The sequence below is a fragment of the Glycine soja genome, chromosome 19 (assembly GCF_004193775.1).
Source record: "Glycine soja cultivar W05 chromosome 19, ASM419377v2, whole genome shotgun sequence".
Taxonomy (NCBI): Eukaryota; Viridiplantae; Streptophyta; class Magnoliopsida; order Fabales; family Fabaceae; genus Glycine; species Glycine soja.
In genome coordinates, this window is record NC_041020.1 from 40,112,140 (window position 1) to 40,128,378 (window position 16,239).

At 30.1% G+C, this 16,239-nt stretch overlaps 2 protein-coding genes and 1 pseudogene across 2 annotated transcripts; all 3 read right to left on the bottom strand.

Moving 5' to 3' along the window:
* Positions 1 to 139: 139 nt before the first annotated feature.
* Positions 140 to 4,241, bottom strand: LOC114399548 (polygalacturonase-like). Its single transcript, XM_028361752.1, has 9 exons — positions 3,885 to 4,241; positions 3,510 to 3,635; positions 3,201 to 3,368; positions 2,933 to 2,953; positions 2,622 to 2,829; positions 2,076 to 2,157; positions 1,851 to 1,959; positions 1,605 to 1,724; positions 140 to 1,500 (listed from the first exon to the last, which is right to left on the bottom strand). Exons 1-9 carry the CDS (start codon positions 4,149 to 4,151, stop codon positions 1,210 to 1,212), a joined length of 1,392 nt encoding a protein of 463 aa, XP_028217553.1. The 5' UTR covers positions 4,152 to 4,241; the 3' UTR covers positions 140 to 1,209.
* A 4,897-nt stretch (positions 4,242 to 9,138) lies between these two features.
* On the bottom strand, positions 9,139 to 10,093 carry LOC114398831 (annotated as a pseudogene).
* Positions 10,094 to 13,656: 3,563 nt separating this feature from the next.
* Positions 13,657 to 15,659, bottom strand: LOC114399716 (probable galactinol--sucrose galactosyltransferase 2). Its single transcript, XM_028361932.1, has 6 exons — positions 15,520 to 15,659; positions 15,329 to 15,396; positions 15,102 to 15,225; positions 14,790 to 15,007; positions 14,486 to 14,574; positions 13,657 to 14,385 (listed from the first exon to the last, which is right to left on the bottom strand). The coding sequence occupies exons 1-6, from the start codon at positions 15,657 to 15,659 to the stop codon at positions 14,023 to 14,025; spliced, it is 1,002 nt and encodes a 333-aa protein (XP_028217733.1). The 3' UTR covers positions 13,657 to 14,022.
* Positions 15,660 to 16,239: the final 580 nt, after the last annotated feature.

Genomic DNA, 16,239 nt, shown 5'->3' on the forward strand with positions numbered 1-16,239 from the left:
TCACTACTAGAAGAAAATTAAATAATTATCAACTTAAAATCTATTTTTCTCATACATTTTTCTTTATTAGTATTCTTTTAATTTTAATTTTTTTTCTTATATATATATATATATATATATATATATATATATATATATATATATATATATATATATATATATAATGGGTCCTAAGGGAGAGGGGGAGGTCAAGACCCTTGCTTTCCCCCTTTGGATTCGTTCCAACTAAACCTCTATAATTACTAATGTAAATATTCAATCAATTTTGATGCACTATTTCAAAGGGAGTTTTGAGATGTTTATTGTGAGAACTAAACTTTTCTATTTGCTTAGCATGGCAATGAAAAGATAAAAAGATTGCTGCAAATTCAATACCAAACCAGAAACCTTGATTGGAAATTCTTTCTAATGCACGCAACTTATTCCACCCTGCATACCTTACATAAACACTGCACAAATAAACAAAACAATGTGTAAAATAGTAATACAAGCAATAAATTACAGATCAAGCGAAAGCATTCATTTGAGCTTGGGCCAAAATGTTTCTTCATTGCAACATTTAATGGGCTATTGCCTCAGCAGCCCCAAATTTTTATTCCTACACTCCATAAAAAAGTAGATAGAACCAAACGAACAAAATGCCCCCACCCTCTCTTAAACTCATCTGCCACCCCTCGACCCTAGCATCTCCTCTTCCCTTCTAATTCCTCGCCACCTAACCAACCCTGCTTCCAACTATCAAGTTTTGGATTGAGTGATCAAGAAATACATATTGTGTTCTGGATTACTCAATCCAGAACTATATACTACAATATACACTTTTGGATTGTATTTCGAAATGATGTTGGTATAGTTCAATATTGAGTAATCCAGAATACAATATGCTACAACTATCATAAGTGTTTGATTACAAGGTTTGTAAATTTAAAAATGATCCAAGAGCATGAGGCATGTCAATTTGGCAAAATGGAGATATCATACATACACACGCTAGTACATAATTTTGGAAGTTGCATGATTAAATTAATAATTGAATTTTATTGTTTTAACATGTGACAAACAATAGCAATTTTTATCACAACCATTGCTCAAACAATCACATTATTCGCTACAAATCAATCAATTGATGTCCTACTTGTCGGCTATATATATGTATATAAATACACATCTAGCAATGTACGTACATGACTTATTTTTGCATAGTATGCTTCATATGTACCATGAGAAGTATTTCAATATGGAGGTAATAGTAGTAAATGCCTTTCTCTTTTTTGAGTTGCAACGAGGCCTAACGTGTCCTAAGTAAGACAATTCAACATTGTTACACATAGCATCGGCATCATCTCCTCCTTCACATTGGAGGTCTATGTTCTGCAACACTATCTCCTGGCATGGAAATTTATCGCTGCAATCAAACCTCACAGCTATATCAGAAGCACTTGTGCCCGTTATGTTCTGGTACAACACATTCTTGATTTGGATCGCGGATTTCTTCGAGAGCTAAGCCAAAAAAATAGTAGATATATATACATACGAAAATCACGTTGTGAAATATATACGTATATATGTTGGTTCTAAAATTAGCAAAAGTTGTTTATATTTACCAGTTTTTTGCATGGCTTCTTTTTCTTGTCGCAGTAATTCTGATTTATTATTATGGGGTTGGTCACATTGTCCATTTCAATGTTCTGAAACTGGATGTCGCTAGCACTTCCTGAACCTCCCTACATATATATACGGTTGATCCAAAAGATTTATAGAGTTAATGTCACGAATTAATCTTTTTTTCCAGCACATATACAAGTCATGGGTAGGCAAGACTAATTATGTTAGTTCAGAATTTAAATTACCTGCCATGTCTTAATTCTAACTCCATTTTTAGTTCCAAAAATCTTGGCTCTATTCACTCGTATTCCTGAAACAAATTCCTTGGATTTTCCGGCCCCTAAGCTTCCAATACTACCATCAATCCAAATAAAATTCACGTACAATTATAATACACAATGACATATGAAAACTTTTTAACATGCATGCAGTATAGATCTTAGAGATACTTGTCATTGAAGCTAAATTACCTGATACCATGGCCCGGTCCACAGGTAATATCTGTGGCTTCTACATCTTTAGATCCATGTACAATAGATATACAATCATCACCTAACAAAGATGTATTGATCAATACTTAAAAATAGATCCTCTCAAATTGAATTTTTACATGAATTTATGTGAAATTTTGTATCTATATCTTTCTTCACGAGTAATATGTAGGTGGAGGCCTTAGTGTGAAATAATCTATTCTGCTTAGAGACATTTGTGAGATTTTAATGTTTTACAATTTTTTGTTTTGGAAATGATAGTAAATATTTGTTCTTTATTTTGAGAAAATATTTTTATTTTTATTTTTACATTTAATTACAAAAAAGTTATCTTATTTTCATTTCATTTTCTATTTTTAAAAAATTGTATAAAAAATCTTAAAAACATTTTTTTTATTGTTTTTCATTTTCTCCTTTCTTATATAAAGTTTTGAAAACCAAAAAAATAAAAATAAGATAACTCTTTTAAATGAAAGTAAAAAAAAAAAACATTTTCCCAAATCAAATACTCCTAATTATAAGTACCAGTTCCTATCACAGAGCTTGAGATTTGAATATTTTGCGTATTGGTGACATGAATCCCATCAGTGTTGGGGCTATCCTCTGGTGCGGTCACGTTAAGGCCAGAAACCTGAACATTCACGGAGTCCTGAAATGAAACGTGGATTTGTTGAGCATTTTCTATTCTCAAATTCTCAACTGTTAAGTCCTCGCAATTATAGAAAGTCAGAGCCTACAAAAACAAATAACAAAAAACCATGGTTAGCAAGTATATATTTGAATGTTATATTATTCATATTTCAACCAAAAATTCTTGATCTTTGACATATACATACCGTTGGGGCATCCTTGCAGGGCTGCAAAAGATAACAGAGAAGTATGAATTAGCCAGATTGGTCATCATTTGGAGAAATTATTAGATAATTTTGGATCATCATTGTGATTATACTCTTAATCAATTCCTATCTGACATGTATTTAAGTTTTTATAATTTATGAAAAATAATTGATAAAATGACACATTATGTACGTGTTACGTGAAGATTAGTTAAGATTATGATGGTCTCACAGAACTGATAAAAAATTGGGGTTCTGAATATCTTACACGCTTTTTGTTCCTTTTGCATGAGTTTTTCCACCATATGTTGCCGTTTCCATCAATGGTTCCACCACCATAAACAAATAGTTTCTTAATATTGTCAAATACAAGCCAGTGTTTGCTGTCATCTTCGTAATCTGATGGATCATCTGATGCATCAAGGGTTCCAGAAATCTGACAATTTATGTCACAAATTGATGGTTGTTAGCATATAAGTATTTGTTTGAGATATTAAGTAATCTTAATTTTTCATTAAAGATGAAGCATAAAAAAGGGGAACTAATCACTATAGCGTAATTTTCAGTGTTAAGTAACCTGGACTTCAACGTTAGGTTCGCAAGGGCCAGAGAATCTGATTGGTTTGAGCAAATAATTCGCCTGAGGCACCACAAGAATTGCTTCCCCAGAAGAACATACTACATCCCAAGCCTTCTTGAAAGCCTGAAATAGCCAGCATAGCCAATTATAGAAAAAAAAAAATTAATGTCATTTTTCCAATTACGAAATAAGCAAGTTAATAAACACATTGGCAGCATAAAAGTTGGAGTTGTAAGGAGGTTTCAAATTCTACCACTTCTCTCACCAACTTAAGATACTAACAACTAACATTTATCAATAAATAAAAAATAGACACATTTGTAGCTAAAAAAACAAAGGGAAAAAACACTTTATTTTGGAATGAGTATGTACCTCTGTGTCATCAGTATCACCATTCCCCTTAGCTCCATAATCATTGACACTAACCTTTTTAAGCGAATTACGCTTGTCAAACCTGTTTAAGCTCAAAACATTTGTGCTTTGCTCGATCAAGTTCTTGACTGTCCCACCATCGTCAATAGAAGGTGAATGATCAACATATATACTACTAGGTGGGTCCTCTTGCAAAGTGCTATAACAAGCAACAAAAGAAATGATGATCATGGTGAATGAGAGGAGGAGGTGTTTGAGGAGGGCCATTCTAGCTTTTCCCTTTATATATTATCCCAGAATATAGATGCTCTTAATTTGAAAGGTTTTGGGATTGTTGTTTGATGGGAATGGATTTAGCTAGGTAGCTTGGTGTGGAAATACAAGTAGGGGGAACTTGTGTATTTATAGTCATAGATATAAAAATAATTAAAAAAAAAAAATGTTACATATGGGTATTACTGTATGGAAGGATTATAAAGTACCAGATTGCGACGAAATGATCAGTCCCGGCCCTTTGACTTTTGTTCCATATACTCACCAATTTGACATCAATGTATTGTAGGCAAATTTTATATTTTTATGAAATCTTTTTTTAATTTTCGAAATTTTATATTATCAAATTTAGTCTTTGTATGCTATAAAAGAACTTATTTTTAATTTTTTTTTTCAGAATTTTCACAAACAAAATTAATTTTTGTTTGACATCACACATAGAGTGTGTTTTTTTATAATTTTTTTTATTAAAATATATGAAAAATTGTTTTATTTAAAAAAAATGTTATTAATATGTCTTTCCAAATAAATTGAACTAAAACTTTTAAGGACTCCATTTTTGTCTTTGTTTCTATCATCTTCAACAATTGTCGCAAATTTATTCTTACGTTTTCTTCTAATTTTTTATATTTCTTGAGCACTGCTTCCATGAATTTACATGATAAATGAATAGTGTATTTTATTTGTCATGGTAAGAAATAACGTTAATATCATATGTGAGGAGTGATTAAAAATATTTTTTTTAAAGTGCAAGAACTAAATTAGATGATATAAAATTATGGGGACTAAAAATAAGATTTCATGAAAGTATAAAGAAGAAAACCAAATTTTTTTCCATATATTTACGTACGTGCTTCTATGCTCTAAAAAAAATATAAATATGCGTAAATATATTTATACACTTGCAATAGTTAATGTTTGTATCTGTTTCATAATAATTATTGCATAAAAAGAAAAAAAAGTTTAGAATAATTGTCATTTGAACTTTAATTTCAATATAATATGATTTTTTTCACTTATATATATCCCTTATAATATGAATTAGGAACAATAAAATTAATAAATAAACTAATGATAATAAAACTAATTTTATAAAATTGTTATTCTCTCTCATACAATTATTAGTTTTCCTTTGTTTATGTAAAAAAAAAAAAAAACTAAGATCACAAACATTAATATGAAACGGAATGAGTACTATTTTTATTTTATTTTTTCTCAAGAGAATAATTCTTTTGATACAATTTTGTTTGGGATAAGATTGGATACTAAATGTAAACATTTATCCAAATAAAGATTTAAACATTGATTTGTCATGTTGAGGAGCACTTCTCTTTATCAAACCTTGTTAGTCGCATTTGTAATGGTATAGATTATAGTTTTTTAATTAATATTTTTAACTGTAATTTATTTATATCTATCTAAATATATATAGTATCAAAGTTCTCATTATCACGTTTTTTTATTTAATATTTTCTACGGTAAAGAATTGAAAGTTATAGGGAATTTTTTTTATATATTTTTAAAAAATATAATTTTCTCCTGAAATATTAGTTTTCTTATTTCTATCACAATTTTTATTTATTCAATAAGAATAGTTCTTCGCTTTCATTGCTACTTCATTCATTTAAACTTTTAACGAGTGGCTAGGTCTCCATATTTGGATAATTCCTAAGGATGCATGATGAAAAACCTAGTAATTCATCATACACGAGAGTTTTTCCCATATTGAAAAATGCATGCATATCCCACACCCCACACAATATTGCGTATTAAGAAAAGAAAACGTACATAATGAGTACTGTATTGAAATATTTAAATATTCCACCCTTTTTTTCTCCTAGTAATCATTTTGGGTTTTAAACGGTTAGCAGGGTTGCGTGTGTTTGAATCTTCCCTGCATTATTTTTTTTAATTCTGAAATAAAAAAGACATTTACAACATTGGCATCGGATACGTGTAATCGATCGTGACATTAGAGTTAGTATTTGTTTCATTGTTGGGAAATTCTGCACTCTTTTATTAGATGATCACCGGTTAGAATTATGAAAATTTGGAACAATCAATTAATATATACTATGAGTGAACTTTTTATTTCTTTGTTATCAAACGGTTTTATCGTATGCAGTCGATATTCAAGTAGCATATGCTGATGATTGTGAACCATGCTATCCAAGACAAACACTTGTCATTATGAGGATTATGGTTTCACTCTTTCTTAGCCACGCATGCATCTTAAACGTGTGATTTAGGGTTTCCTTCTTGCCGTCGTATATTTGTTAGTATTATCACAAAATAGTTTTTGCTGTCGTAAAATGCTTGAGAAGATGGGTGTTGGGTGGTTTTGGAGTAGAAGATATTCATTTCATTTTGCCACTTTGAAACTTAGCATTAACTTTTTGTGGCTGAAAGTTTCCTACGCTTGTCATTATATTCATGTCATGATGAAATTTTAGACCTCAAAGCAGATCTTGAAATTCCATCTCTCGTGTATCCAACGGACAAAATTATGAGCAAAATGGTTCATTTTCATTATGGCAAAACCGTTTTAGCAAATACACATATATGATAGGGTTTAATTAGTAAGAGTTATTGGACAAGCAATCAATCTATAGGAAGTGACTGACTGATGCATGGGGGATCATGGATGGTAAATTTTTATATAATATATTATGAAAGTTCAAATTCACCATATATATAAATAAATAAATTATACTATCATCTAATTAAATAACCAAAATAAAAATATGATTTGAATTATAGATAGATAAGTATGTTAAATATTTAAATAAAGAGTTTTATCGTTTATGATAATCATATTTAACTTGAATAAGATTATTTCTAATAAAATATATGTGTGATCTAGAAAATATATATAAAAATTGATATTTTTAATTTCATGATAATTCATTATTAGATACGAAAATGTGAAAAATCTTTACAGAATCTAACTAAATTCTTGTTAAAATTATTATAGTTTAATTTTATTTTGAATTTATTATCTTTTGAACTTTGATATGTAAAATTATTTATTAAAGCACCATACGATTTTGTTTAATATTTGTTTTCTTAAACAATAATAAAATCAACTAATTTAATATTAATTTTAGGTATGATTTTGAAAAGAGACAAGTTTTTTTTAATTGAAATGACATGCATTTAAAAAAGAGCCAACTTTTTTTTTTATATAATTGGTGCATTAATTGATGTATAATTTTTCTGAAATGAATAAGGGAAAAAAACTGATATGAAATGAGAATCATACTAAGATCAGATCAGACCCGGTTTTAATATAAAAAAATTACTTTGAAAATATTAATTACTAATACTTTTTTTTAAGAGTGATTATATTTTCACAACAAAAAAATTTAAACACATAATATTCAACAACTCTCTTCTATCTTTATCTCTTTTCTTATCACACTACATTATCAATTAAATCAATTCAATCACTTATCTAGCATCTCTTCTTTTTTCTCTTGTAGACAACTCATGTTTTCCAATAAAAATAATTATATCACTCTTTTAAAAGCCTAAAATAAGGACTCTGGCGGCGTTACCTCCCGTTTCACCCAGATCTATGAATTTATCTGGACAATAGAGCCTCATGTACGTGGAGGAATTTTGTTGGTGGCCTTTGGCGTCATATATAGTACTAGTCTCCAATCCCATGGTTGTGGTTCTTGAGAGATGCATCATGCATGAAATGGTAATTATGATTTTTGTTTTTCGTTAGATAATTAACCTCAAGGTATCGAGCACCTGATAGATGCGATCATCATTTGATACACAACCACCTTACTAATTATTTTGGCAACATAACTAAGGTAAGAAAGTCGTAGTTGATCGTTCACAAAGTTTGGTTAGATATTCAATTAGCGTACTTGATCATATTTTGCGTATTCTTTTCGTACAATGAATTCTAAATTACTTTATACTGTATATTATTATTGTGTACACAAAGACATTAAATAGTATGCCTAATTGTACAAGGAATCATACATATCCAAAATTGGACAAACAAACTTGAAGATATATATAGGTCACATATATCCTATGAATAATATACTAGTCGTAGAATGATACCAAACCTTGTGGAAACCCTAGAAACATATAGGACTATTTTTATTCCTATTTTTAATAGAATTGACGTCAAACCAAAATATTTTTTAATTTTTAATAGAAGTAAGTCCAACAAAAGTATTTTTTTTTCTCCTTTTCTAACAATAATTTGATCGTGCGGATAGATATGAACGCACGGGAAGCTCTTGCGGAGATATATATACCTGGGCACGAATTTTCTAACTATTGCAAATTGCATGCAAATGTAAAACGAATATATATATATATATATATATAAGGAATCAAATTAAATCAATGTAATTTTGATAACTATTATATTATTTTCATAACTTGATATAAAATATATATTTTTATTAATCTAACCGTTGAATTATATTTATATATCACCTAGATTGTTTGTATCAAATTTTATCAAAGTTAAACAACAACAAAAAGATAATCAAATTATTCATATTTCAATGTATTTTGAAATGTTTATATTACATCAATTTTAATTTATATAAATAATGTAACAAATGATTTTGAATTAATATGAAATTTTACATATACGATCTATGTGAAAGAAAATTTTAATCTAACGGTGAGTTTTAAAAAAATATTATTCAATTGAAAGTTATAAAATAATATAATAATGATTAAAGTTGTACCAAATTAATTTGATCCATCCTTATATATTTCAAATTATAAGAGTATTTATAATAAAATTTAATGACTATGCCCCAAAAATGAAAAAATAGTTTTACAATATCATTCAATCATAAATTATCATTTAAATTATCATAATATAGTTATTATAAAAGTTAACGAAATTATACATAACAGATCATGATTGAAAGATTTTATAAATTATTTTATACTATTAATTCATAATCATTTTTTCTTTGTAATATCATAAAAAAGTTTACATGTTGGCCCCATACACATGAATGTGTCCTTTTTTCCATATGGAGGTAGTAGTAGATGCCTTTGTGATCTCTCTTTGTGATTTGCAACGAGGGTTAACGTCTCCCAAGTAAGACAATTCAACATTGTTACATAAAGCATCGGCAGCATCTCCTCCTTCACATTGGAGGTCTATGTTCTGCAACACGTACTATCTCCTGGCATGGAAAGTTTTCACTGCAAGCCAACTTAACAGCTATATCAGAAGTACTTGTACCTGTTATGTTCTGGTACATCACATTCTTGATTTGGATAGCCGATTTCTCCATGAGCTATATGTATAATCAGTAGCTATACATACCAAAATCAGTAGTGATATTCCAATAATAGCAAAAGTTGTTTAATTATATATATTTACCTGTGTTTTGCATGGCATCTTTTTTTTTGTCACAGTAATTCTGATTTGTTATGATGGGGTTGGTGCCATTGTCCATTTCAATGTTCTGAAACTGGATGTTGCTAGCACTTCCCGAACCTCCCTACATATAATGTAGACCCAAAACATTACTAACTCATGGATTCTGCAATTCTTTTTTTAGCGCGCGCGCATATATATATAGAGAGAGAGGCCGTAGGCAAGTCTAATTATATTAAATCATAACTAAAGTTCAAAAATATTCAAATTAGTTACCTGCCATGTCTTGATTCTAACTCCATTTTTAGTTCCAAAAATCTTGGCTCTATCCATTAGTATTCCTGAAACAATTTCCTCGAATTTTCTGGCACCTAAGCTTCCAATACTGAAAATAACCCAAATTTTTACATACAATTTTTTTTTTTTATAAATAATCATTTTCGTCTCTAAATATGTAAAATACTACAAATTCAAGAATTAAAACATTAATTAAGTCTTAATATATTTATGTACATGTTTCAACTTATACCATTAAAAAATGTAAGACTAACGTTAGCATTACACTCTTTTAAGACATTTCTTTCAATACATTTTTTTACTATTAATTAAAGTTTGTTAAAAATAATAAAATGAAACTCACTAAATTAATAAGGGTTATTAGCAAAATTATGATTTTCAATAAATTTTAACTAATAACAAAATATATGTTTAAAAAAGCATGTTAAATAGTGTGTTCACGGCACGGTATATGCACATAGAGAGCAATGGAGGCAATTGTCCCCACAATTTTTTTTTTACTTCAATACATCTAATAAAAAAATTTCCCCCACAAAATAAATAAGTGTTAGTTCTCAATAATTTTTATAAGTGAATGTAACATGTTATAACATATAATTTGTAGGAGCTTCAGTTTGTTTTATGAGACTCTGTATGTTTTGTAAAACTTTAAAATTTTTTCTTTTGTGAAAATATTTTAAACTACTACCTCAAAAGAAACATAGGAGTAAATCATCAAGACAAGAAAAAGTTGTTAAAATAGTTATTTTTAATTAATACAACAATTTTAAATTTATTCCAAAAATGCACTCAAAAGATTAAAGAAAATTATTAATTTAGTTAATAGTAATAAATTTATCTTAAATTTATAACTTTTTCAAAATTATTATTAACTCCTTGACAAGTACACCAATTCGTCCAAGTAGTAATTAAAATAATAAGTTCCAGTGTCGAGTCTACATAAACTTTGACGGTACTCGAAGTTTATATATAGAATTTTAAGCGAATAATGAATTAAATTCGATATTTGTCTAATATTAATGCGGAATATAAAATTCAACATAAATAAACATAATGAAGCAGAACACATTAAAGACATGGAACACAAACACTCGAAAAGGTGAATTGTCGATTGATGCATAATTTTGCGACGTGTTGGGTGCTCAACTTACCAAAACTACTCTTGATGCAATGTTTGGGATTTTTCACATTTAACGTTATTCCAAGTATTACCTTCATTCGCTAACATACCCTAACCATGATCCCTCACGTGAATGAGTCTAAATTATCTAATTTCACTCATAATCCCTTAAGAGGTACATCAAATAATTTGCTTTAAGAATAAGGATGCATAATTAAGGCTAAATGATATCATTCTATCCCTAGACATGAATTACCTAGATATTTTTTTCTCAATTTATTAGGTGCAAACATTTCCCAATGAGTAAATCCTATAACATACATGTGCATAGGTGATCAAACCATAAATAAGACAATAAACTCATAAAAGAAGTAATAATATTGAAATAACATTAAATGGATAATGAGAATCATTATATCAAGAGTGTCTGATTGTTAAGCTCCTAACAATGGGTGGTTGAGCCTCTCATTGTCATGAGAAGCTTACAAATACAAAAAGGAAACAAGAGGAATGGAAGAAAATGGAGGAAAGGATCTCGAAGTGAATGGGTTTTCTTTCTATTATGTGCCCTAGCTCTGTTCCATCTGAATCTATCTTTTTTTGGCACAGTTCTCCCCCTTTTTTATCTTCAAAATGTTGCATAGTCATATTTTTCAACATTGATTGTGTGCTAAGTTGACAGCATGCACATGCAAAGTCTAATTGGCTTAAGTGACCATGTGTTAAGCTGTCAGATGTGCGCTTAGGGTGCATGCACGTGACAACTGGCTTTTGAGTTAATTTCTCGTGCTGAGAGGGTGTTGTCGTGCTGCTTTGGTTCTTCAACCATCTTCTAGGCCTCCTGCTGTGTCCCTTTCTACAAAAAAAATATAATCAAAACACTGTAAATTAACTAACTTTAACATCTACCGGATAAAAACCCATAAGAAGTTAAATTCCTAACTTTTTAGCTCAAAAGAAACATTAAAAGAGAGGAAAGTAGATTACTGTTATGTGATTTAAATATACAAATTACGTATGAATAGCAATTATCAATTATCCTTGCCATTAATTAATAATCATCTCTCTCTTTTAATTGTTTGTCAATATATTCTCTTTCTTCTTTTAAGTAGGAACATAGGGAGTATATTACTATTAATAACTCGTTAAATGCATTTACTTTTATGAAAAATGAGTGGCATCTCATTAATAGATTTCACAATATATATGGGTATAAAAGGAAATTAGTCGTTAGTACATTAAAAGTGATCATTTTTTCTATAACAAAGACAAAAAAAAAATACTACAGTATCATTTTATTTCTTATGCTACATTTATTCCTATTTATAAGACCTAGTTGTTAAAAGTGTTGTTGGTTCATTTATATAAGATTCAATTTATAATGTTTATTACATTAATTAGACTAAGTTACCGTTAATTAAAAGAACAAAGAAATTATATTGACAAACATTTAAAGAGAGAGAACAACATTAATGACAATGGTAGCTTCAAAAAAATATATAAATTTAGGACAAAATTATTATTATTAAATAAAAAATACATTAATTTTTTTAATCTTAATAAATTAGTTCATTGAGTCTTATAAATAAGAACAAAGTAATCCTCTATTCATATTTATAAGATCCAAAATAAAAATGGTATTTGTTTCTTTTGATAAGATTCAATTCATATTATTCCTTATATTAATTATTTTTAGACTCAAATATCTCTAATTAATTGTATCGATAAACAATTAATTAAAAAAGAGAGTAAAGTCTATTTCTAAAGAAAAGAGAGAAGAGTATTAATAACGAGTAGTTTTAGAAAAAAAATAATTAGATCTTATAAATATGAACTAAACAAATAGCAGAAAGGATGCCATCTATTATTTCTTTGTTCCCATTAAAAAAAAATTAAAGGTCCACCACCGTGTGTTATTAGCATTTTTTACACAAAGTGCAAAGACATTTACACCAATGGCATTGCATACGAATACTTATAGTTAATATTATTTGATTCATTGTTTGTTGAGAAGATGTTGTTGCGATGGTTTTATTTGGAGTAGAAGACATTTCATTTTGAAACTTGGCATTAACTTTTTGTGTCTAAACTTTTCTAAGCTTTTGTTGGTGCCCATGGTTGTGATTATAGAGAGATGTATGAGTTGGTAATCATGATTTTTGTTTTTTGTTAGAAAACCTGAAGGCATGGAAGCTTTTTTTTTTTAGAGGCTCAAGGCATGGAAGCGAGCACAAGATAAGATGTGATTGATCATTTGGTAGACAACCACCTTATCATTTTATTGGCAACATAACAAGGTAAGAAAGTTGAAGTCGATCGTACCTTCACAAAGTTTGATCTTTTCAATTAGCGTACTTGTTCATAATTGTATTAGTAGCGTATTCTTTTTGTACAATGAATTCTAAATTACTTTATATATTATTATTGTGTACTCAAAGACATTAAATGGAAAATTCTACTTTCATAAAGCTCTAGTATTTTACATGTTTTTTACTTAATCTTCTATCACATTTTGAATTTGCATTTCCACAAGGCTCAATTGACACGGCCTCGATAAAAGACCATTAACTGGACTATAAGTTGAATTATAATGTAAAACTGTATACACACTACTTGCTCTCCTCAGCAGACATTAACTTGCTGAATAATGTTTTCAGCCAACATTAGTAACACCTATCCAAATTCAAGAAACAAGATAACAAACATTGTTGCCAAATTCACTAGTTTTATTCTAAACAGATTTGAACTTTTTTATTCAGAGAAACAAGCATTGTTACATCTTCGGGTAAGATAGCAATATTCTCTCTTATCCATCTCCCCCAATTGATGACATGCTGCTCTCAACCAAATTACAAGTTACAACAAAAGCACTTCCCCACCCCATGTCAACTACAGCATGCCTTGTCTAACTAATAGCATCAACAACCCATTTTCTCTACCCCATTATATTATTATTGGGTGTCTTGCTACAAAACCCCCCCTCTGCCTGACTCCAACAATTCCCAATGCTAATTACAACAAAACCCTTCTCCTAACACAACAATGCATCAAACACCAAGCCTTAAAAGGACTCAAACTTGGAACTCTATTGACCATCTGTACATCTCCTCTGGAGGAACTGGGATGGAGAAGGTTGTCAACCCAGTATCTGAGTCGTAGTTGAAGTCGGTTTCAGTGCCACCTACCACACACTTCAGTGGTCTCTGGGAGGAGTAAACTCCAAATCTGCCCCTTCCCCTGACTCTAAGAGCAATAGTTGTCGTTGCTGCTCGGTTAGAACTGAGCCAAGAGGTCATTTCCGATAACACCTCACCATCAAACAGTTCTGGTTTGTTGTTAGAAGCTCGATGAATTTCAACATGCTCCACTGATCCTCCAGTGTTGAACATATCCAGTAGCCCTATTGCTGCAAATGAAATACTTGGTGCTATTTCCTGTTCAATAAAACATCAGTGGTTAAGCATACTACATTGAAGGCGGAAAATAAAAAACAAAACCAATGAAATATCATATTAGCTGATAGTGGATCCTCACTTGGATTGGACAGAAGTGGAAAAGCTCAAACTCCAGAACTTTTAGAGTCACTGGAACAGAAACCCCTTTTGGTAGCCGAATCACCTCACCTGAAATAAGGATGTGGTTATTTAACCAATTTTCATATACTGAGGTAAACTTCAACAAAATTATAGTATAACCTAAACTGCTACAGATATACGATTTTAACTACTTGAAAGTCAGAATTCAAGTCAGAAGTGAACGCATCTTCTATTACACATCCTCCTTTATATACTAAAACTAATGGTAAGTGGTTGGCTGACATAAACAAAATTAATAGTACCTGATCTGTAAGCATAAACAATTGTCTCTCCAAGCCATTCAGCACCTGCTACTTGTGTGATGAGGTCAACATCAGAAGCACAGACAGAGGCAGTGAGTGTACCAGGAGATATATCATGGATGCGGGTTTTCTTCTCTATCTTGCACCACCCAGCACCTTGGCAGTTAAATACACCAGCAACTCCAGAGCATTTGTTCATGTTCCATATTTTGAGCAAGCTGAAAGTTGTAGTTTAATTAAATGAGTCACCAATTTGTGTCTATGGAACATAGCTTTAAAAAGAAGATAGATACTAGAGTTGAGTAAACGAACCTAGTCCCATCTCTGGCTGGATCAACAAATAGAGAATCACGAGTGGGCCTACCAGGTAACTGAGCACGGAGAACCGAACCATCAGGGAGAACCAGCTTCTTAAGAAGATCAAAATTGTGGTTGCCTGGCTTGTCATTATTATAAGACATCACAAATACAAAATAACACATTACTATTGTGCCAATTTCTTGTACATGTCTAAGAAAAGATGTGCAATAAACATCTACCTAACATAAATTGGACATCCACCAATTGCACGAGCTGCAGCATGATAATCTGCTGCTGGGTGTAAACTCTGAAATTACAAAGATCTTTGGTTAACATGAAGCAAATTAATAAATCTTGAGAATTTCCAAAGTAAAAAATCAGGCAATTAATAAATTACAAGTGCAGGAGAGCAATTCACACTTCCACTTACATGAAACATGTCCCAGTCAGGTTACATGAATTCTCCAAGGAAAAGTGAGTTGTATGCATCAGATGAAATATGGATGGTGTGGGAAGCAGGATGGCGAGGGTAAAAATCATCAGAAGTCTGCTTGGCACTATAAAGTCCATCGGTGTCTTAAAGGTGAGAATTGTGTATTTGAGAATAACACGTTAAATGAAAGTATGTCAAATTTTAACAGACATAAAACATGATTTATATTTTGGTCTAATTTTTTTATGGATGGTGTGGGAAGCAGGATGACGATGGTGCTTGACACATACATGCAATGCATCCATTGTCGGCAAAGTTACGAGCAATAGAGAATAAATATTATTATTAAAGGTGAGAATTGTGTATTTGAGAATAACACGTTAAATGAAAGTATGTCAAATTTTAACAGACATAAAACATGATTTATATTTTAGTCTAATTTTTTTAACTTACTAAGTCATTGATTCGATGATAAACTCGAAAATCTGTCGATTTTACTTAGAGTTTATAGAGTTTATTAAGAATCTACTAAAAGAAGAATTTACTCAAGAGTTAACTCGCAGAGGACAAATGATTTATAAACTCGTAAGAGTTAACGAGTTAATCGGAAAGTTTGATAACATAACTATAAAACACATGACAAAATCCCAAATTTTTCTATAGGTACATATTATTAGTGCATCGCATAGTCACAGAATATTAACTAAAATTTGTTAA

Coding starts and splice junctions, on each gene's coding strand:
- LOC114399716 (XM_028361932.1), bottom strand. CDS start 15,659: ATGGACTTTATAGTGCCAAGCAGACTTCTGATGATTTTTACCCTCGCC. Junction 15,008..15,101: donor CCAGCCAGAGATGGGACTAG/GTTCGTTTACTC, acceptor TACAACTTTCAG/CTTGCTCAAAATATGGAACA. Junction 14,386..14,485: donor TCCACTTCTGTCCAATCCAA/GTGAGGATCCAC, acceptor TTTATTGAACAG/GAAATAGCACCAAGTATTTC.
- LOC114399548 (XM_028361752.1), bottom strand. CDS start 4,151: ATGGCCCTCCTCAAACACCTCCTCCTCTCATTCACCATGATCATCATT. Junction 3,369..3,509: donor AACCTAACGTTGAAGTCCAG/GTTACTTAACAC, acceptor ATAAATTGTCAG/ATTTCTGGAACCCTTGATGC. Junction 1,960..2,075: donor GGACCGGGCCATGGTATCAG/GTAATTTAGCTT, acceptor GATTGATGGTAG/TATTGGAAGCTTAGGGGCCG.